General features: G+C 37.2%; 2 protein-coding genes across 4 annotated transcripts in view; one reads left to right on the forward strand and one right to left on the reverse strand.

Annotated features, from left to right (window-relative positions):
* The first annotated feature begins 1,951 nt into the window (after positions 1-1,951).
* trappc14 (trafficking protein particle complex subunit 14) lies at positions 1,952-21,011 on the forward strand. 2 transcript variants are annotated; one of them, XM_067442960.1, is made up of 11 exons: positions 1,952-2,102; positions 2,201-2,710; positions 4,827-4,922; positions 5,192-5,321; positions 5,677-5,763; positions 13,426-13,546; positions 13,829-13,976; positions 14,578-14,812; positions 16,496-16,632; positions 16,748-16,947; positions 18,558-21,011. In XM_067442960.1, the coding sequence occupies exons 2-11, from the start codon at positions 2,210-2,212 to the stop codon at positions 18,709-18,711; spliced, it is 1,809 nt and encodes a 602-aa protein (XP_067299061.1). In that variant the 5' UTR covers positions 1,952-2,102; positions 2,201-2,209; the 3' UTR covers positions 18,712-21,011. The 2 variants fall into 2 exon arrangements, with proteins under 2 accessions (XP_067299061.1, XP_067299060.1); XM_067442959.1 differs by having other exon boundaries at positions 1,960-2,710.
* A 121-nt stretch (positions 21,012-21,132) lies between these two features.
* zanl (zonadhesin, like) overlaps positions 21,133-21,598 on the reverse strand; it is a 41,386-nt gene continuing 40,920 nt past the window's right edge. The window contains exons 111-112 of one of the 2 annotated variants that reach the window (XM_067442958.1): positions 21,504-21,556; positions 21,133-21,416 (exon numbers count right to left, since the gene is read on the reverse strand). In XM_067442958.1, coding sequence (XP_067299059.1) covers positions 21,340-21,416; positions 21,504-21,556 — 130 coding nt within the window. In that variant the 3' untranslated portion in view covers positions 21,133-21,339. The remainder of the gene's footprint in view (positions 21,417-21,503; positions 21,557-21,598) is intronic. The other variant, XM_067442957.1, reaches the window with a different exon arrangement.

Genomic DNA, 21,598 nt, shown 5'->3' on the forward strand with positions numbered 1-21,598 from the left:
ATGTTATTGAAATGAAGAAAACACTAGGTATGCTCACTGTCGTTTGCCTATTCATGTCATTTATTGTATAGTTAGGATTTATATGCATGGCTATGATTAGCAATCATTTCCTTGTGTATTTGATAAACAACTTCATATGTTTACTTGCATTTGAATACCCCATTCCAATTTAGTTTGAATTGTACCAGTTAATTACCTGTCTTTATCACTTAATTTTCCGTCCACAGTATAGCTTATGTTTCTGCAGATTACATGCAGTAGTTATTGATTGAGCTAAATTCAGAAATAATTTAATGATGTAAATTCAAATCTTATAAATTCTTAAGAAAAAGTTTTCTGTTTAGTAAATAGAGTGATAGAAGATACATTTAACTGATTATATTTTACAAAAAAAAGACTTGATTTAAAAATTTTCAAGAATAAAGAATAATGATCCATGATTTAATGAAAATTTAATTTAAATTGAATTTAATCTAAAATTAATCATTGATTTCCTGTTCAGCTGTGTAATAGCTTTCACATTAATTTACCTCATGAATACTCTGTAATTAGACTTAAATTATGGTTATATTGTGCTGTAATACCTGCTTATCATACAAATCAGTACATTCAGTGTCTTCATGACTCTTTAGGTAGATTATCTGTGGTACTGCAATTTAAAGATAAACCAAAGAGGTACTGATGTTTCTGTGCTTGGATTCTTGAAATGACAAAAAATTGGCTCAGTTTTTCATTATATTCATTGACTAGAAAATGATTCCGAAGGCGTGTAAAGAGGCAAATGCAGCCTACATTCCGTGTCTTTGCAGATTTGATCCAACTGACATAAACTATCATCTAAGGGAAGAAAAAGACATGGCAGAAAGTTAATTGAAAAGTGTGCTTTCCAAATGAGAAAAAATGCCACACTGCTCTTACAACTCAATCTATAAATCAATATGAGTCATTCAGTTTAATTTGAGCAGGATAAGTAAATTCAATATCTGTTCTGCACTTTTGAGGTCCTAATGCGATTCATATGATGATGTTTCTGGTCGGATTTCTCTTTGACTGAGATTTTTGAAACCTGTTTACCATATTTATTATTTGTTGTTACTTGAATATATGGGGAAACCTCTGTAAATATTTGAGTGTGATCAACCCGATTTGGGTAACTTGTATGTAGTAAAATAAAACAACTTAAACTTTTACAACTTTTGTGATCTTTTTGTTTCAGAGATGTTTTCTAATAGATAGTATTGGTGCTCTTATAATTGATCTCTGTAGTCTGCTAAATGAGAAGGTTATCACACAGAATAAAAAATAGATGAAACAATGGGAAAATAGGCTGGAACAGTAAGTTTACATATGTCTTTTCATGTGTAGCCTGCAAATAAAAACACAACACATGGATAATACTCTCAGAGACAACTATTCAGCTATATTTGCATTGATTCAAAGTTAAATATGCAAACATTCAAGCAGTTACATTTAATCTGTGTTGCTATGCAGGAAATATGCTAAAATAAAATAATATTGAAGCATTTACTGACTTTCAAAGGAAGCAAAATGGGTAAAGAAAGGGGCAAATACTCTCAAATGTAGAACCTGAAAATGTTCTCAACAAGAACACATTTTGTATGTGTTTACATTTTTTGTTTACCATATTTACCATGGCATTACGTTAATTAGCTCCAACAATTGTTGTGTTTACATTTAAATTAAGAAATTAGATACAGAGCAGCTTCAAAACAACACTTTTCCCCATGCTTTTCCCATGTGCATTCATGGCTGATTGTAAATAAACTGTATTATTTTTGTTGGAAAAAAAATAATACAATACAAGTCAATTGGATATTAATTCAAATAAACTAATTTGATATAATAAGAATAAGTATAATTATCCAAAATAACTAGGCCATTATTTACCTCAATCGACAAGCGACTATTCTTGCCTTGTTATTATCGCACTCTACTCCATCTTAACTCGATAAGCATGCCTGTCATATAGCGCACTTGAATGTATTGTATACGTCAACTGGCAGACAACTGAAATGGGGCAAAATAGGATAAATGTATTTTTTCTTAAATCTAGGCAGCCCTAATATGAACTGAGCTGACAGGTAAAACTGTTTTTTTTCATTTATTGATTCTTATTTGAATGGGAGTGTTATTTGCAGAGTGCTCAGGCTAAACGGATACCTTCGCTGTCTGCTTGCAGTGCGCTGTGATGGTTATGGTGTTAATAATGGAATCGCAATGCGAGTACTTTATGTATTTCCCGGCCGTCCCTATCTCAGACCTGTCGGACCCGGCCAAATACCGCACGCTTCCGCGTCGCAGTCACCTTTATCTGGGGGAAACCGTGCGCTTTCTCCTGGTTTTGCGCTCGCAGAACGTTGCGTCTGTGTCCGGAGCGAGCACTGCGTCAGCTGATGGCAGCGGCTCAGAGCATCACAACAGTCGCTCTTGGAGGGAGCTGGCCGGCTCTCTCTGCGCCGTGGCCAGCGTTAGCCCGGGCGACAGCCGACAGCGGACACAGCCTCTGTATCACGACTACCACAGCAGCGGGGACGAGTGTGTGGAGGATACGGACGATGATGATGCTGCGGAGGTGGGCTGCGCAAGTAGAGGGGGCCCGAGGTACCGGGGCTTCAGGGAATGCAAGCCGCTCCTCATTCACAACAACCCCGGCAACGGCGTGCGGGAATTCCGCAAGGCTCCTGTGCAGGTGCTTAAACAAACACTGTAGTCTATTGGATTAGCTGTTCATTGTAGAGGTAAAGTTCACTGCTATGAATGTAAATGCACTTGACTTTATCTATAATAACACGGAAGTGTTGATATTTCCTGTTACTGTTCTGTTTGAGAGATAGTATCATATGGCTGGTAACCATGTAGAGCACAGTCCTAATTTAAAATTGAGAGTCTTATGAATGGAAAGAACTTCCTGTTTTAGTGTTCTGGCCAAAATGCCACCATGTCTGTTCAATGCAGTATATTTCTATAACGGTGTTGACTTCAGTAACAACTCAGTAACATTTTGTTCTTTCTTCTTACACCAAAAGAAATTAACTGCATTTTTAAGAAATATCATTAACTAATATTATTTGATTTCACAGGAGTGGTTCACCTATGAGGTGGTGCCATGTAGACACCACATGATGGATACATGGATAAGTGTAGTATTAGATGGAGAAAACAACAAGACTGAAGAGAAACAACTTCATTGTGAAATTAGAACAAACAAACAAACAAAACAAAACAAAAACCTGATACATTTTGAAAAAATAAGAGGCAGCTTGATCTAAAATAAATATGTATATAATATAAAAATAAAACATACCTTTAAAAGGGCACTTTAAATAACTCCAACAATTATTTCATTACAAAACAGTGATGTCTGAGTGTTGTACTTTTTTTTTTTTTTTTAAAGCCACTTGACTTGACCACAGCCCCCATCCTCTCCAATGCCTGTATTTCTCAGCATACAGATGCTATTTATTTGAAGGTTAAATAACATCTGCAGATTGTATATATTATACCTAGATAATCAAATATGGTCCTTGTAATCAAGTCATTTCTTTAACATGGTTGCTGACAGTTATTTGAGTTTAGGACAAATTCTTCATACCTAACAAAAGTGTGACAGCCTATCAAGTCGCCATTTGATGCATCTGTATTTTTTTTTTCAATTTTTAAAACAAGGATGGCGATTAGTTTTCCTAACAAATTGCGTAGGTTCGGGAGGTACAACCCACCTTTGAAATGAGAGCTTAGTCTGCTATTTGCTCTACAATCTTGGTAGTCACACCCCATAGTGCAAATAATTTTAAATGTGACCGTTTTAGAAGTCAGACCTTATGGAGACATGATGCTCGAGCTCAAGGTTGTGTGGCTATGTTCCTGAAGTTTAAGAACACATAAAGTAAAAATAGTGTCATTAAAAGGATAGTTCACCAAAAATGAAAATGATCCAATGATTTACTCATCTTCAAGCCATCCTAGGTGTATATAACATTCTTCTTTCAGATGAATACAGAGTTATATATATAAAAAAAAATCCTGTCTAATCCAAGCATTATAATGGCAGTGAATAGCAGCCCAAAATTTGAATCCCAAAAAATTGTATCCATCCATTATAAAAGTAATCCACACGGCTCTGGGGGTTTAATAAAGGCTTTCTGAAGCAAATCGATTAAAGTGTAACTGGCAGGACGATGACATCGAACATAGGGTAAGCGTTTTGAACTGCGAGAGGCGCTATAGTTTTTCCATAAGTTGAATATATGGATATTGTTCTTACAAAAAACCTGCGTAACTTCCCTTCAAAAGGCCTTTATTAAGTCGTGTGGATTATAATAGATAGATGCACTTTTTGGTCTTCAAATTTTGATCTTCCATAATGCTTGGATTAGACAGGGATAATTTAAAATTTTGGGTGAACTATACCTTTAATTCCCCTATTATGCTTTTTTGCATGCTAATTTCACGTAGTTTGTAACTGCTGTTTGTAAATGCAAAAAGTCTGAAAATTTCCAAGATCAAAGTGCACAATAAATAGAGTTATTGTCTCACAAAAGACAACTAATTCTGAACTGCCTGAAACAAGTCATCAGTAATTATAGCCCAACTTCTTGCTTAAACAGGAAGTTGGTATTCACTGAATATTCTGCTATTCACTGCCATTATAACACTGCCATTATAATGCATAAAAATAAAATAAAAAATGATTAAATGTTAAACTTACGTTTACAAATTATAAACAAAATGAACATCTAAAACAAAATTAGGAATCTTTAAAATGGCATAATAATGAATTTGTTGTTTCACTTTATGTTTCTCAGTCTCCTGTAGATGAGCCAGTTGTTTTAAGCGATGAGGTCATCTTCCCTCTGACTGTATCCCTGGATAAGCTCCCAGTCAACACTCTCAAAGTGAAGGTATAGCGAATGTGCTTGTTTTTATGTTCTTTCTGGCATTCATGCAAGTCGTTATGTCTTTAGCATTTGCTACTGTGGTATAAATAGAACAGGAAGGAACTACTACCACACACATTTTTGACACGGTTGTGCTGCCCACTTGAATGTTTGTAAAAGGTTCTAATGCAAACAGTGTGAATGTGATAAACCTTGCCACACCACCTTGCATGTGTTGCTGATCGCACTTCTCATTATTATGTGTTTTATGTCTGTGTGTTAACTCGATGAAGATAATTGTGACTGTATGGAAGCAAGAAGAGGAGAAAGCTGAGATCCAAGAACATGGCTACCTCAGCATCCTCCAACAAAAGAGCCCCTGCCAAACATTCCGCCAGGACCTAAACACCTTCAAAGCGCAAGGTGAGCTTGTGCTTCCATCTACACAATACTTAATGATATCCTTTTTGATTATAGGACCTCAGGGATCTGCCTTTGTCACTCATCACTTCACAGTTGTCTCTTTCATTTCAATATTTTTCCTGTTTGTCTCTTTCATTTCAGTAGTTCTCCCCTCTCTGTTTCTTTATTCGTTATTTTCTTGTGTGCTTGTCAGTGTCATGCTTTTAGATTTGTGTTTTTCTTGCTGTTACTTACATATTTGAAATGTAATGTATTTTAAAAGCCATTTTGCACTGTATTCTTTTTATATACCTATGATGTTTAGGATTTTTTAATAGTGGTTTGAAATTCATATAATTTTCTCATTTGCTAACAGTCAGCACCACACTCAACGTCCTTCCCCCTCCCACTGTCAAGTGTCAGCAAATGACTGTTTCAGGAAGACACTTAACTGTCCTCAAAGGTAATGCCAGCCCTATTTATTTTCCTCACATTTTATGAGCACAAATGAACCATATACACTACCATTAAAAAGTTTTGAATCAGTAAGATATGTTTTTTGAAAGAAATGTTTTAATTTTATTCAGAAAGGTATTGAAGGGAAAGTTCCTCCAAAAGTGAAAATTATCCCATGATTTTCTCACCCTCCAGCAACCTATGTGTATATGACTATCTTTTTTCAGACAAACAATCAAAGTTATATTAAAACATTTCATTGCTGTTCCAAGCTTTATAATGGGATTGAATGGCGGTCCTGATTTTGAAGTCCAAAAAAGTGCATCCATCCGTCCATCCGTCCATCTATCCATCATAAAAGTAATTCATATGAGCCCAGAGGATTAATACAGGCTTTCTGAAGCAATGTGTTGCTTTTTTTTTTTAAAGAAAAGAAAATATTTTTGATATTTTTTTTAATATAACTCCGCTTGTGTTTGTCTGAAAGAAGATAAACATATATGCCTAGGATAACTTGAGGATGAGTAAATCATGGGATGTTTTTCATTTTTGGGTAAACTATCCCTTTAAGTTTACAGTAAAGACAGAAGGAGAAGTTTGTTTGAAATCTTTGCAAATTTATTAAAAATAAAAACTGGATAAAATCACATGTACCTAAATATTTACAGCCTTTTTTATGACAATCAAAATTGAGCTCAGGTGCATCCTGTTTCCACTGATCATCCTTGATCATCCCCAATCTCGGTCCTGGAGGGCCACTGTCCTACAGAGTTTAGCTCCAACCATAATCAAACAGACCTGAAACAGCTAATCAATGTCTTTATATGCCTACGTATACTACGTCCTAAAGTACGTACTCTTTTTGTGAAGAAAAGTATATACTTTTGAGTGTGTAGCAGAAAAGTATGCCAGCTTCGGGACATAATACTTCGCCGTCTTTAACGGACTCTGTCGCTTAGTTACGTTGCATATGTCACCGTTTAACTGCCCTTTCAATCATCGTCAGATTTGTCACAGTTCAAATGCTCCACATTCAGATTAATCTCCTAACGTATGGAAGAGAAATGTATTAGCACGTTGATTTGCCATTTGTTGGTCTTTAATGCAGAGACTCTTCTCATGTGTTTGCAGTTTAAATATAATGATGCATTTAAAAGTTAATGGCCAAATGTGTCATTACAAAAGTTCACAATGCTAATGTGGACGACACTGAATAAATATATTTTTGTCAGGTTAAATACTGATAGTTGGTCAATCAAACCCCTTTATCTAAACTTCTCTACTTAACCGTCGGACTCTCACACCCGCCATGTTTTTAGTTTTTTAACACTTTTTATCCACGTTTGTCTATTTGAATCCTCGTCCAAATCGCAATGGGTTGTGGGCAATATCAGGCGTTAAGAGTGTGTGTCGATCTGTACTTCGAATTCTGACCGGAAATAGTAAACCATCCAGGTATGTTTGGAATACTCTTTTCAACATACTACGATTTGCGACATACTAATTCTATTTTTGAGTACTATTTAGTATGGAAAGTATGCGAATTGGGACGCAGGGATAGTAAGACATTGATTAGCTGTTTCAGGTGTGTTTGAGCTAAACTCTGCAGGACAGTGGCCCTCCAGGACCGAGATTGGGGACTCCTGCTTGAGATGTTTCTACAACTTGATTAAAGCCCACCTGTGGTACATTTAGTTGATTGGACATGATTTGGAAATGATTTGGAGGCACACACCTGTCTATATAAGGCCCCACAGTTAACAGTGCATGTTAGAGCCAAGGAATTGTCTGTAGACCTCCGAGACAGGATTGTATCAAGGCCCAGATCTGGGGAGGGGTAGAGAAAAAATTCTGCAGCATTAAAGGTTCCAGTAAGCACAGTGGTCTTTAAAGTGGCAAAACTAAGTGATCGGGGGAGAAGGACTTTAGTCAGGGAGGTGACCAAGAACCCTGATGGTCACTCTGACTGTACTCCAGCATTTCTTCGTGGAGAGAGGAGAAACTTCCGGAAGAACAACCATCTCTGCAGCACATCACCAATCAGGCCTGGATGGTAGAGTGGCCAGATGGAAGCCACTCCTCAGTAAAATGCCAAAAGGCACCTGAAGGAGTCTGACCATGAGAAATAAAATTATCTGGTCTGAAGAAACCAAAATTTAACTCTTTGGCCTGAATGGCAAGCGTCATGTCTGGAGAAAACCAGTTTTTCAGCAGCAGGAACTGGGAGACTAGTCAGGATCGAGGGAAAGATGAATGCAGCAATGTAACATTCTTTATGAAAACCTTTCTCCAGAGTGCTCTGGACCTCAGACTGGGACGAAGGTTCTTCTTCCAACAGGAAAATGACCCTAAGCACACAGCCAAGATAACAAAGCAGTGGCTATGGGAAAACTGTTTGAATGTCCTTGAGTGGTCCAGCCAGAGTCTATACTTGAACCCAATTAAACATCTCTGGAGAGATCTGAAAATGGCTGTGCACCGATGCTCCTCGTTCAACCTGATGGAGCTTGAGAGGTCCTGCAAAGAAGAATGGGAGAAAATGCCCTAAAATTGGAATGCCAAGCTTGTAACATCATACACAAAAAGACTATAATTGGTGCTAAAGGTGCTTCAACAAAGTATCGAGCAAAAGGTGTGAATACTTATGTACATGTGATATAAAAAACATATACAGTGGGTATGGAAAGTATTCAGACCCCCTTTTCACTCTGTTATATTGCAGCCATTTGCTAAAATCATTTAAGTTTTTTTCTCATTCATGTACACACAGCACCCTATATTGACAGAAAAACACAAATTGTTGACATTTTTTAAAACATTTATTAAAAAAGAAAAACTGAAATATCACATGGCCCTAAGTATTCAGACGCTTTGCTGTGACACTCATATATTTAACTCAGGTGCTGTTAATTTCTTCTGATCATCCTTGAGATGGTTCTACAACTTCATTTGAGTCCAGCTGTGTTTGATTATACTGATTAGACTTGATTAGGAAAGCCACACACCTATCTATATAAGACCTTACAGCTCACAGTGCATGTCAGAGCAAATGAGAATCAAGAGGTCAAAGGAACTGCCCGAAGAGCTCAGAGACAGAATTGTGGCAAGGCACAGATCTGGCCAAGGTTACAAAAACAGTTCTGCTGCACAGGTTCCTAAGAGCACAGTGACCTCCATAATCCTTAAATGGAAGATGTTTGGGATGTCCAGAACCCTTCCTAGAGCTGGCTGTCCGGCAAAACTGAGCTATCGGGGGAGAAGAGACTTGGTGAGAGTAACCCAAAAGAAGAACCCAAAGATTACTGTGACAGAGCTCCAGAGATGCATTCGGGAGATGGGAGAAAGTTGTAGAAAGTCAACCATCACTGCAGCCCTCCACCAGTCGGGGCTTTATGGCAGAGTGACCCGACGGAAGCCTCTCCTCAGTTTAAGACGCATGAAAGTTTGCTAAAAAAACACCTGGAGGACTCCAAGATGGTGATGAATAAGATTCTCTGGTCTAATTAGACCAAGATATAACTTTTTGGCCTTAATTATAAGCGATATGTGTGGAGAAAACCACTGCTCATCACCTGTCCAATACAGTCCCAACAGTGAAAAATGGTGGTGGCAGCATCATGCTGTGGGGGTGTTTTTCAGCTGCAGTACCAGGATGACTGGTTGCAATCGAGGGAAAGATGGATGCCGCCAAGTACAGGGATATCCTGGACGAAAACCTTATTCAGAGTGCTCAAAACCTCAGACTGGGCCGAAGGTTCACCTTCCAACAAGACAATGCTCTAAGCACACAGCTAAAATAACAAAGGAGTGGCTTCACAACAACTCTGTGACTGTTCTTGAATGGCCCAGCCAGAGCCCTGACTAAAACCCAATTGAGCATCTCTGGAGAGACCTGAAAAAACCTGTCCACCAATGTTTACCTTCCAACCTGACAGAACTGGAGAGGATCTGCAAGGAGGAATGGCAGAGGATCCCTAAATCCAGGTGTGAAAAACATTTCATCTTTCCCAAAAATACTTGTGGCTGTATTAGATCAAAAGGGTCCTTCTATTAAATACTGAGCAAAGGGTCTGAATAATTAGGACCATGTGATATTTCAGTTTAATATTTTCAGAAATTTTTAACTATTCTTCTAGAAGTGCATTCGTGAGGTCAGGCACTTATGTGGACGAGAAGGCCTCGCTCACAGTCTCCGCTCTAATTCATCCAAAAGGTGTTCTTTCGGGGTGTGGTCAGGACTCTCTGCAGGCCAATTAAGTTCCTCCACAACAAACTTGCTAATCCATGTCTCTATGGACCTTGCTTTGTGCACTGGTGTGCAGTCATGTTGGAACAGGAAGGGGTCATCCCCAAAAGTTGGGAGCATGAAATTGTCCAAAATTGTCCAACATTTCTTGGTATGCTGAAGCATTTAGAGGGGGCCAAGCCCAACCCCTGAAAAACAACCCCAAACCATAACACCCTCCCTTCACCAAATGTTACACAACGCAGTCAGGCAAGTTCCGTTCTCCTGGCAACTGCCAATCCAGACTCGTCCATCGGCTTGCCAGACAGAGAAGTGTGATTGGTCACTCCAGAGAACACGTCTCCACTGCTCTAGAGTCCAGTGGCGCCATGCTTTACACCGCTGAATCTGGCGCTTTGGATGCAGCTGCTCTGCCATGGAAAACCATTCCATGAAGCTCTCTACTGTGAGGGGTTAACAGTTTATGACACAGGACCAGTAGTGAAGAAATGAAGACCTAGTGATGAGTACAATTATTCAAAGAAAAATTTACTTGAGAATAGTTTGCTGATTCAAAAGCAGAAGCCAGCTTTAAGTCTCACAAGGAGTTTGTAGGCCGCGCTCCCTCTCTCACCGTCTGGTTGTCCCACCCTATCGTACAAACAATTGTCCCAACAGTTATACTGTTTTCAAGGTCTATCCACGTCATTCTGACTGGCTCCAAAAAAAGCATCAAGTCTGGCGTTGTCTGCATAAATGTCCATCTCCAACATTAGGCCTGCACAAATCTGGTACACACACACACACACACACACACACACACACACACACACACACACACACGTCTGGTTCACTATCTTTGTGGGGACTCTCCATAGACGTAATGGTTTTTATACTGTACAAACCGTGTTTTCTATCCCCCTACTACCCCTGCCCCTAAACCTACCCATCACAGGAAACATTCTGCATTTTTACTTTCTCAAAAAAAGTCATCCTGTATGATGTATAAGCCTTTTGAAAAGTGGGGACCGCTGGCTGGTTCCCACAATGTAAGTAATCTCAGGTTTTACTATCCGTATGGGGACATTTGGTCCCCACAATCTAATATAAACAAGGACACACACACACACACACACACACACACACACACACACACACACACACACACACACACACACACACACACACACACACACACACACACACAAACTCCAGAGAATACCAGTTTCCTCCAAGGTTGAGAACATCTTAACTAATTATAAATAAAACATTTATCCAAAGCATGCTGATAACGTGCTTTCTCTCAGTCAGAGGTACAGACAATACAGGCAATATTCATCTTGACATCTTGACTTTAGAGTTTCAGTAAAAGGAAATATAAAAGGAATATACTGTATGTATGTAGTGTGTATATATATATATATTAGGCATGTGCCGATATCAATTTTTCATGTCGCGATTAATTGATGAAGTTTTATCACGGTATACGATATTATCACGATATTGAAATAAGTTGCAAAAAAAAAGTGTTGCCATACCATAACAGCTTTAAGAACTATTTTTGTAATAACAAAAATGACTGAATGTTTAAATACAATAATACAAAGCACCAAAAATATATACAGCTCTGGGAAAAAAATTAAGAGACCCCTCATTGAGAAATCAATGTTAAATGGACTGCATTTATATAGCGCTTTCAACAGACCCTATGGCCATCCAAAGCGCTTTACATATCGCCTCACATTCACCCATTCATACACCGACGGCGATGTCAGCCATGTAAGGCGCCATCCAGCTCGTCGGGAGCAGCTGGGGTTAGGTGTCTTGCTCAAGGACACCTCGACACTTGGTCAGATGGAACCGGGGATCGAACCACCAACCTTCTGGTTTGTAGACAATCTACATGAACCACTGAGCCACTGCCGCCCCATGTTAAGTGGTCTCTTGATATTTTTCAGAGCTGTAAAAGTAAAATTTTCAAACAGATTAAATTGCAAAAGAATTAGGCTATAAAGAACAGCAGGTAGGCTTACACATTAAAATAATGTCTCATTATTTAATGCATTAACTAAGATTGAGCAATAGCTACATTTGGTACAGAAAGTATAATGTTTTTGGTAATGTTAGTTAAGAAATACTGACCATTGTTAGTTTTATCTTAGGTCCATTAAAAAAGTTATTTTGATTTTAATGTTATTAAACAGTAACGAAGAAATTAACATTACTTAGAATAATAAATTCTTTATAAGTATTTTTCATTGTCAGTTTGGTAATAATGAATTAACATGTTAACTAATGAAGTCGTATGTCTCAAAGTTTGACGGTTCTAATCAGTTCAAACAGTTCTAATCATTAGGGCATGTTGTAGTCCAGATTAAAACATAAAAATGTTTAAGTTTGAAAATAAATAGCCTATTAAGTCTTTAAGTGTTAAGTATTTGGTGCTGTGATGAACAACATTGAGATTACAAAAACGAATGGCTGTTTTAAAAACTACACGCGTTTTTTTGTTTGTTTGCTGGTTTCCGGGGTAACCGGCTGCATTCTGCAGTTCATCAGCGCCCTCTGCTGTCACTGAGCGGCACTTCAGCAGCGCGTCTCCTTCACCGGTTCAGTCACGTGCGAACGCACATTGGGCTTGTTTATATCTGAGCTCGTGTCCCTTTGACGCAGAATACAGCGTTGTTGAGCATTTATACTGTTGATGGGCAAAGTTTTTTTGAGTGCATTATAAAAAAAATATAAAATGTTAATAAATTATTATTTACGATATTTTAAAGTGCCCACGATAACAATATCGTGCATATTCATTATCGTGATAAATCGCATTATCGAAAATCGGCACATGTCTAATATATATATATATATATATATATATATATATATATATATATATATATATATATATATAAATAATATATGTATGTATGTGTGTGTTTATATGTATGTGTATGTGTTCTCTTATAGAGGCTTCTTATTAATTTTTCATAATTATGAGTGCCTGTATGTCTTCTGAGTATGATGTCATGGGTCCTTAGTGATCCGTAATGTAAGGTAATGAAGAAAGATATTCATACTGTACCCCATTACACAATCAATTATTCTCAGATCTATTCACACAGTCCTCAAGGGAAGATGGATGGATGTGTTTGTATGATGGATATTTGTATGACTTTTTTAGACTGTCCTCTCTTTAAATCTGTCAATAATGTTCAACGGTGACAAATTCATTCAGCTGATGTACCACATACATTTTGTCACAACTGCTATAGTGTAAGCACATCAGTAGACATCATTGTGCTAAAATTGAATAAGTGTGTGAGAAGGGCAGTATGCATTCTATAGTGGTTTAGCGTCTACTTTCTTGTTTCGTTTTTGTGGCTTCCTGTCTCTTTATGTCATAGACGTCCTGTTTATGTAAGTACTATTATCTGACTGTTTCAGTGTTAAACGGGAGTTCTCAAGAGGAAGTGTGTGTGCGTGATGTCAAGATCTTTCCTAACTTCAATGCTTCATACTTACCAATGATGCCAGATGGCTCGGTGCTGCTGGTGGACAATGTATGGTAAGAGAAAACATTATGTGTGACCTTGCAGTTCAGTTATCAATCTATTGATAACGTCCTCAAACATTCTGATTTTGGGTTTGTTATAAAGTCTTGTTTTTATAAAGTTTAGGATTTGTTCTTTGGGAAAAAAATTCAAAGTAAGCTATCGGCTATTAATTCAACTTGAAACATGTTGAAAATGTCATAAAATAAGTTACAAGTTATACAATTTTAAGCAGTAAAAATGTAACCAGTTGTAAGAATGTCAACTTCATGTCATATTATGTTTATCTTCTTCAGTCATCAGTCAGGAGAAGTTGCCATGGCATCATTTTATAGAATGGACAGCGAGTCTAGCCACCTACCCAGCATGCTTAGTGCTCTAGAGGAACAGAACTTTCTCTTCCAGCTGCAGCTCAATAACCAGCCACAAGATGATTCAAATGAGGTGGGCCCTTAGTCATTATGTTGTACATTTATGTAGTACAGTTTTGGTCCAGATTTACATTTATCAGGATTTACTAATGACACACGGTGAAGAATTAGAGCTGAAAAGGCGTGCAAAGTTATTTTTGCGGCTGAACTTATTCATTGCATATGCATTTGTAGTAGTTTCCCTTTCAGATGCAACATTTATGGGAGGATAGTATTAAAATGAATCATGCAAAGTGATTTATCAAGGTTTTTTTTAGTCAATTTACTGATATTTGTGCTATTTAATTTACCTCCCAAAAAATAATGTCTTTGCTGCAGAAGCTAATTTGCTGCTCAGATTGCGTTGGTCATTATGGAAATGGTTCGGCTGTGATGGCTTAAATTTGCTTGTCATCAGTAGATCTCACTCAGAACTTTTCATTCCCATCCATGCTAATTTGCCCTGTTTAGTCAATCTGGCCCTTGGTGTGGTTCAGCCTAAAAAAAAAAAGATATATATTTTTTGTGTATCTTCTTTCTGATCATTTGAAACTTTGATGTTGTAAATGCATTTAAAAACAAAATAAATTGTGTGAATAAAGTTTTTTTTTTTTTTTTTTTTTTTTTTGCGGCAGGGACTGGAGGTGCCATTAGTTGCAGTCTTACAGTGGTCTACTTCTAAACTGCCCTTCACCAACTCTATCTACACTCACTATAGTCTCCCCAGTGTGAGACTGGACCGGCCACGCTTCATTATGACTGCCAGCTGTCCCAGTGCGGTCAAGGCCCGTGAGCATTTCCGGGTGCGCTATACGCTCCTCAACAACTTGCAGGACTTTCTGGCAGTCCGACTAGTCTGGACACCTGAAGGTGAGCACTGGTAAAATAGTAAAAAACAAGTGGATTGAATTGATTGGTGTCAGATTGTTGTATGACATTCACGCAGTTGCCTGCTTTGTTATACTTTATGGTAGTTATATGAACAAATATATATGTTTGAAGCAGTGTTAACATTGGGTCGACGACTTCTCTCCGAAACCTGCCCCAAACCTGCGCAAACCCCACCCAAATCATTCAAAGTGATATGTGATATGATATAATTCTAATATCATGACAACTAATTCATTATGATAAAAAAAATAATACATTTAACATGTAAAAATAACATAACATTTTATATTTAACATATAAAAATTAATACATTTTCCTGCAGGGGGAACAATACAACAGAAAAAAACTGATAAAAACATGGCTAATACACTGAAAGAAAATGAGAAAATATGACAAAATAAGGTTTCTACCCAAACAGGTAGAAATTATTAAAGTAGCCTGTCTAATATTTGCAAACGGTAGTCAAGAAATGAACAGACTTTTACCCTTGTCTTTCTTGAAGGACACAATGTAGAAGATAACACAGAACACAGTCAAAACTGATTCATTCTTTTAGCAGGTGTCAAGGACAAGTATACGAGAGTACAGTCTGGGCGGTTTAAAAGTAGCAGATGTACTGATCAAGCCAGTGTTAACATGACAAAAACAGGAGACATCCCATATTTGATTTCTATTAAGTCATTCAACTGTGCTGTCAGAGTTAGTTATTTTTTTACAAAGATCCTGTTGAGTCATTGCTCACTCTCCCACTCTACTATAGCTGCAACTTATATTTAGTCCACTTTGGCATCACGATCTCTTGAATATACAACTACAAGTTCAAAATCTGATATCTTATCATGCTATAAACCCATCACTCATGAATCATCAGGTATGTCTGCTGTCGCTCTTGATCGGCTAAATGAGCATGCTTGTCAGAACCTGCCGACTCTGCAGTGGCCATGTGTGTTTTTAGTAATGTCATGATGACTGATTTTATGGAGTACATGCACACTTTGGTTTTGTTTGTTGACCATTTTTTAAATAAAATTTAGATATTTCAAAACCGCCAAATTAACTCCAAACCACCCGCCCAAACCATTTTTTACCTGTACAATCAATTTCAAAACCAGGAAACCACCAAATCTGGCAACACTTCCCCTGAATTTAGCAATAAAGGTGAGAGGGCGTTAAGAAATGACAGACTGCAATAAATCAAGAAGTGCTGATGTTAAAGAATGTTGAGAAAAACAAACATCGCTGTCAGGGGAAAAAAAAAAAGTTTTGCAGATTATCAGTGATGGGCCTGATAAAGGAGAGCAAAGTTTCTTTATATCATTTGGTCATAAAGGGTGTGATAGACTAATTTTGAGGCTCTAGCTGTGACTGTGAGTATTTGTAATATAATGCCAGATGAGATGACGTCATCATCGACATACAAGTAAATGAATCCAAACTGCATATTGACTGCATTGCAGATAAACAAAATTCATAACGAAAGTGCAGAGAGGACAGGAAATGATGGGGAGCACAAGATTAGGAAATAATCACAACCATGTTCGAACATGCATCCCTTGCATTAGCAGCACAGCTGCATGCGCATGTGTGTGCTAACTTCTGGGTTACAGATAAAAGTTTTTTTGTATGTCCTTTTTGATTTTGATCCTCCTTTTGTCTTCTCAGGTCGCGGACATAAAGAGGATCCTGCAGTGAATGCAGTGGTGTGTCATTCTCCTCTCAGTAACCTGGGTTACTGTCGAAAAGGCAGTACCCTCTCCGTCAGTGTGGCATTTCAGATACTCCGAGCAGGCCTTTTTGAGGTAAAGACTCATTAAGTTTGTGTTACAGGTGATGTGAGCAATTGTTCTGTTTCACTTCCTTTTCACTTCCCAAACCAATAATGCCATTCTGCCATTCTATCTCTTCTGTCTTTAGTTGAGTCAGCACATGAAACTGAAGCTACAGTTCACAGCGTCCGTATCCAACCCTCCCCCTGATGCCCGTCCTTTGTCCCGCAAGAACAGTCCGTCAAGTCCAGCGGTCAGAGATATTCTGGACCGACATCAGGCCAGTCTCAGTCTGGGCCGCTCTCAGTCCTTTTCTCACCAGCAACCATCCAAATTTCACCTCACAAGGTATAGTGTTAAACTAGCACACACACATGCACACATAGATGATCTTTACATATTTCACATACTTGTAAATATGGTTTAATCTTTCCGTTTCTTTCTCACACACACACACACACACACACACACACACACACACACACACACACACACACACACACACACACACACACACACACACACACACACACACACACACACACACACACACACACAACTATACACAAGTACACTTTAAGTCTGTTGCAAAACCTAGTGTGCTGTCTTGGGTGACCTTAAGATATGAATTAAATTTGTTTAACAATAATTCCATATAATAATTTAATAAAAAGTTTCATTCTGTTTTTCTATGTTGTTCTGTTCTGTATGATTTTTTTCTGTTGACAGGCTTTTTGAACAGCTATATTTTAAAATGTTTTTTTATTTATTATTAGTTTCCTTTTACATATATAACATACCAGTACAAGGTTAAACAAATAAATACATTGTGTACAAAACAACACGGATAAAAGTAATTATAATAAATAATAATAGAAATGACATTTAAATGCACACAGCTATATTTTAAATAAATTCCAGATAATATTTTAATATTTACTTTCAACTTTGGTACAGTAACAAAATTAATATTAACAGAATTAAATTATATTTACAAACATATTAAAATAGAAACAGTAATTTTTAAATTGTAATAATGTTTCACAATTTTATTGTTTAGCCTTTGTGAACTTAAAAAATCTTAAGGACCCTATATTAAATATATAAAATAATATTTATATTAGGCATCACACTGCCACTGCTGGCTTGCCATATTCCCATAGTGCATCCTGGTGCCATGTGTTTCCCAGGTAAGCGACGCACACACACCCGGCCATCCACGTGATGTAAAAGAAAATGTGATTCATCAGAACAGGCCATCTTCTTCTATTGATCCATTGTCAAGTTCTGACACTCACGTGCCCACTGTTGGTGTTGGACAGGGGTCAGCATGGTCACCCTGATTAGTGATCCCCATACGCAACAAACTATGATGCACTGTGTATTCTGACAGCTTTCTATCAGAACCAGCATAAAATTCTTGAGCAGTCTGACCTGCAGTAGCTCGTCTGTTTGATCGGACCACATGGGCCAGCCTTCGCTCCCCAGGCGCATCAATGAGCCTTGGCCACCCATGACCCTGTCGCCAGTCCACCACTTCCTTGGGTCACTTTTGATAGATACTGACCACTGCATACTGGGAACACCCCATGAGAGAGTCCATTTTTCCTGCTTCTAACACATCAACTTGGAGGACAGAATGATCACTTGCTGCTCTCTCTCTTTATATATATATATATATATATATATATATATATATATATATATATATATATATATATATATATATATATATATATATATATATATATATATATATATATATAATATGTGTGTGTATGTGTATCCTGACTGAAATGGAACATCTTGGTTGACTGATGTATAATTTTGTACATGTTCAGGAACAATAATATAGCATATAGCGAACTGATACATCCTCACACGGCTACCTCACTTCACTGTTCAATGTACTGCAGCACTGATCAATGTCTTTTATCATGTTTGTTTGTGTCTTACAGGACAGGCAGTGTTATGGAGCGCAGGGCCATCACCCCTCCTGTAGGCTCTCCTGTTGGTCGGCCGCTGTACCTTCCTCCAGACAGGAACATTTTGTCACTTGACAAAATTGCCAAGCGTGAGTGCAAGGTGCTGGTTCTGGATTCACACTCCTAAATGCACGCATAAACGTGCGCAGGTAGAGGAGTTGCGGATATTCTTGAACTTTGGGACATGAGAGAATCATGTGTCATGAAGTAGTGTAATTGGAAAAGCGGTCTATTTTCTTTCAGTTTCTATTCATTGCGTATTTATTTGGTTATTTTTTTACCAGCATTCATTGTTTACATGCTGTGATTATTTTAAATATTTTTGATGCAATTTATGTGCAGCTACTGACAATTTTGACTGCAGGAATGAAAAAAAAAAAGCATAAACACAGGATTTTTATTGTTTATCTGTAGGAAATCTTTCACTGGAGTCAGGGAGTTCTGAAAGTAAAAAAAGAGTGAATTTATGGCTGTTTAAGGGAAGAATGGATGGTTATGGTTAGTCATGCCCAACATGTCAACATGGAATCTGCACGCTCAGAAATTTCAGAAAAAAATGAAATTTCTTAAAGGATGTTAGTTATTATTTAGATATTTCGGTAATGTACCAATTAGAGTCTAGCATTCATTAAACCTAAATCTCTTTAAATCCATTCTGTAGAACTGTCCCCAAAAATCAGTACAGAGAATATGAAGAAGTCAGCAGATTCTTTCTGAGCCTAGTTGTATCCCATTGTAAAAGCATGTAACATGAACATTTTTTTTCTCTGTTTACTACTTAGTTTTAGATGTCTTTACATTTCATTTGTCAACACTGCACATTTCTCTGCCTGTATATAATTCCTCTTTTTCATTTGCATTTCACTTTGCGAAGTGCTTTTATTGTTTTTCTTAAATACTTGAAAGATGGTTTGCAATGTTGTGCCTGTGGGCAATCAGAAAGTTTCTTTAATTTTCAGTCGTGTACACTGGAATGTTTTTGGTCTGGCCTTTGGTGTAACTCCATGTCACCAATATTCCCTACTCAATCAATAGTTATGTGCACATGTTGTTAAATTTCTATTTATTTAATGTTTTCATCAAATTATTTCACGGTTGTAATGTTCACACTCATCAAGCGGTGTCCATAATACAGGTTTTCCATGCAGGTAAATCAAGTCACTTCTGGTTCTTGAAGGTTGAGCTTGTGTTATTGGCTGGTGCCATTTTATTTCTGCTCCTCCTTTTATGGATTTAAAAACATTTTGTCACATTCCTACTGCAGCGTGTGCTCTTATATATGTAGGATAATTTATTGCATTTTTGCATTTACACTGAACATCAGACTTTCACAGAAAGCTTCATATCTACAACCCCTTAGGCTGTAGCGATAATCAGTTATCAACTGGCGTAAAGTGTCACCCCATCGAGCCATTTAATGGGGTTATTATTGATTTCTTTGCATCAATGTTTACATGTGAGAACTACTGAATCATCCTTGGGACTGAAAAAGCTTTTCCTTTGTTGTGGAATGTTGCACATGCTTTTATATAATCTCTGAACATAGGATCTTGAATGTTTAAGTTTTTCTAAGTAAAATGTTTGGGCAGACTTCTTATTCTGCAGAAATGTAACACACTGATCCAAAACCATATTGTGGATGTATGTTTTGATAGAAACACTGATGTATTTTAATGTTCAAATTCTTAATCCATTTCACGTTTTGTTCCATATTTGAGTCTTGGCCAGTTTACTTTTCTTTTTTTGACACAATTGTTATTATTTTACATTTAAAATTTGTGAGGTCACTTAGCACAACTAGACCATTTACTGCAGAAGGGAATGTTCAGAAAATATGTTTTACTTCTTTCCAGGGCATCAATTCATCACATTTCATTTTCAACAAAGATGTAGATGATCTAGGAAAATATTTTGTAAGCACTTTATTTACATTTTTGTAACTTATATTTTGAGGGAAAAAAGGATCATATGCTTTGAGTTCAAAAATGCTAACATTTTTGGATTTTTTTTTTTTAATAGAACAATTATTAAACGACATGGCAAAGATGAGAAATGCCAACTCTAACCACAGGATTTACTCCCAAGTCTGTATAAATAGCCTGAGGTTAGAAGTTGCGCAAAAGGTATCAGAGCTGTTGATGAAATATATTTTGAGTATTGCGCTTGTATTGTGTATTTGGACTTTGCATTTTTTTAATTGCAAAGACCTGCCAAGAAGCTCTTCTGGAGGAATGACTATGGCCCTCAATCATATAGATAGCTGGACGAAAAAGACAATTTTAACTTTTCTGCTCTATGATCTGCTGCTTTGCACCTTTTTGTTTTTATACAGCTTTAATTACAATGCTGTTTAAAGTGTTAACAAAAGTGTTCAGCGTTGTTGGAAATGTGTGTTGATGGATATTGGATTGTTTGTACTTGAACAAGTTGAATAAAAGCAGTCAGGGCATAAATCGTCTTGTTAACTTATTCAAAATAGTAAAGAAATTGCCATAGGAGGACAGAAAATATTTTCCAGAAGAAAATATTTATTTCATATCAGATGTTCACAGACATTTGATAATTGCACATTCCCCCAATCATATCACACCCGCAGCAAAAATTACAGAAAAGTTTACAAATAAGTTACTGAAAGGTTGGAAAAACTATTAACAGAGGTTTTTACCAGTTACTTCACATATTCCACAAAGACATTTAAAGTGAATAAATATAAACAAAATCTTCACATATCAGCAAATCACTGTCAAAAAACATTTCAGAACGTTGTTGCCTTCTGCATGCTGTTGTCTGCTCCCTGCTTCTTACTCTCATTCAGACTTTCATAGGGATGCTCTGTGAACAAAAATACTCATATTACAGCTCATAGTATACTTCTCATAGTTGTTTGGTGTTTTAGAAAGACAATCAGTTATCACATACCTTTTGTTTTGTTCAGTTCAAATTTACTTGTGTCATAAACCATTTTTTTGCGGCTGCGTAAAAAGAGATTCAAAATCATTAATTTACCTTGTACA

This window comes from Pseudorasbora parva, chromosome 1, assembly GCF_024679245.1.
Source record: "Pseudorasbora parva isolate DD20220531a chromosome 1, ASM2467924v1, whole genome shotgun sequence".
Classification (NCBI taxonomy): Eukaryota; Metazoa; Chordata; class Actinopteri; order Cypriniformes; family Gobionidae; genus Pseudorasbora; species Pseudorasbora parva.

Excerpts from the sequence above, each read along its gene's own strand:
- trappc14 (XM_067442960.1), top strand. The coding sequence starts at position 2,210 with ATGGTTATGGTGTTAATAATGGAATCGCAATGCGAGTACTTTATGTAT. Across the intron at positions 2,711-4,826 it reads TCCGCAAGGCTCCTGTGCAG|TCTCCTGTAGATGAGCCAGT; the intron begins GTGCTTAAACAA and ends TATGTTTCTCAG. Across the intron at positions 5,322-5,676 it reads AAACACCTTCAAAGCGCAAG|TCAGCACCACACTCAACGTC; the intron begins GTGAGCTTGTGC and ends ATTTGCTAACAG.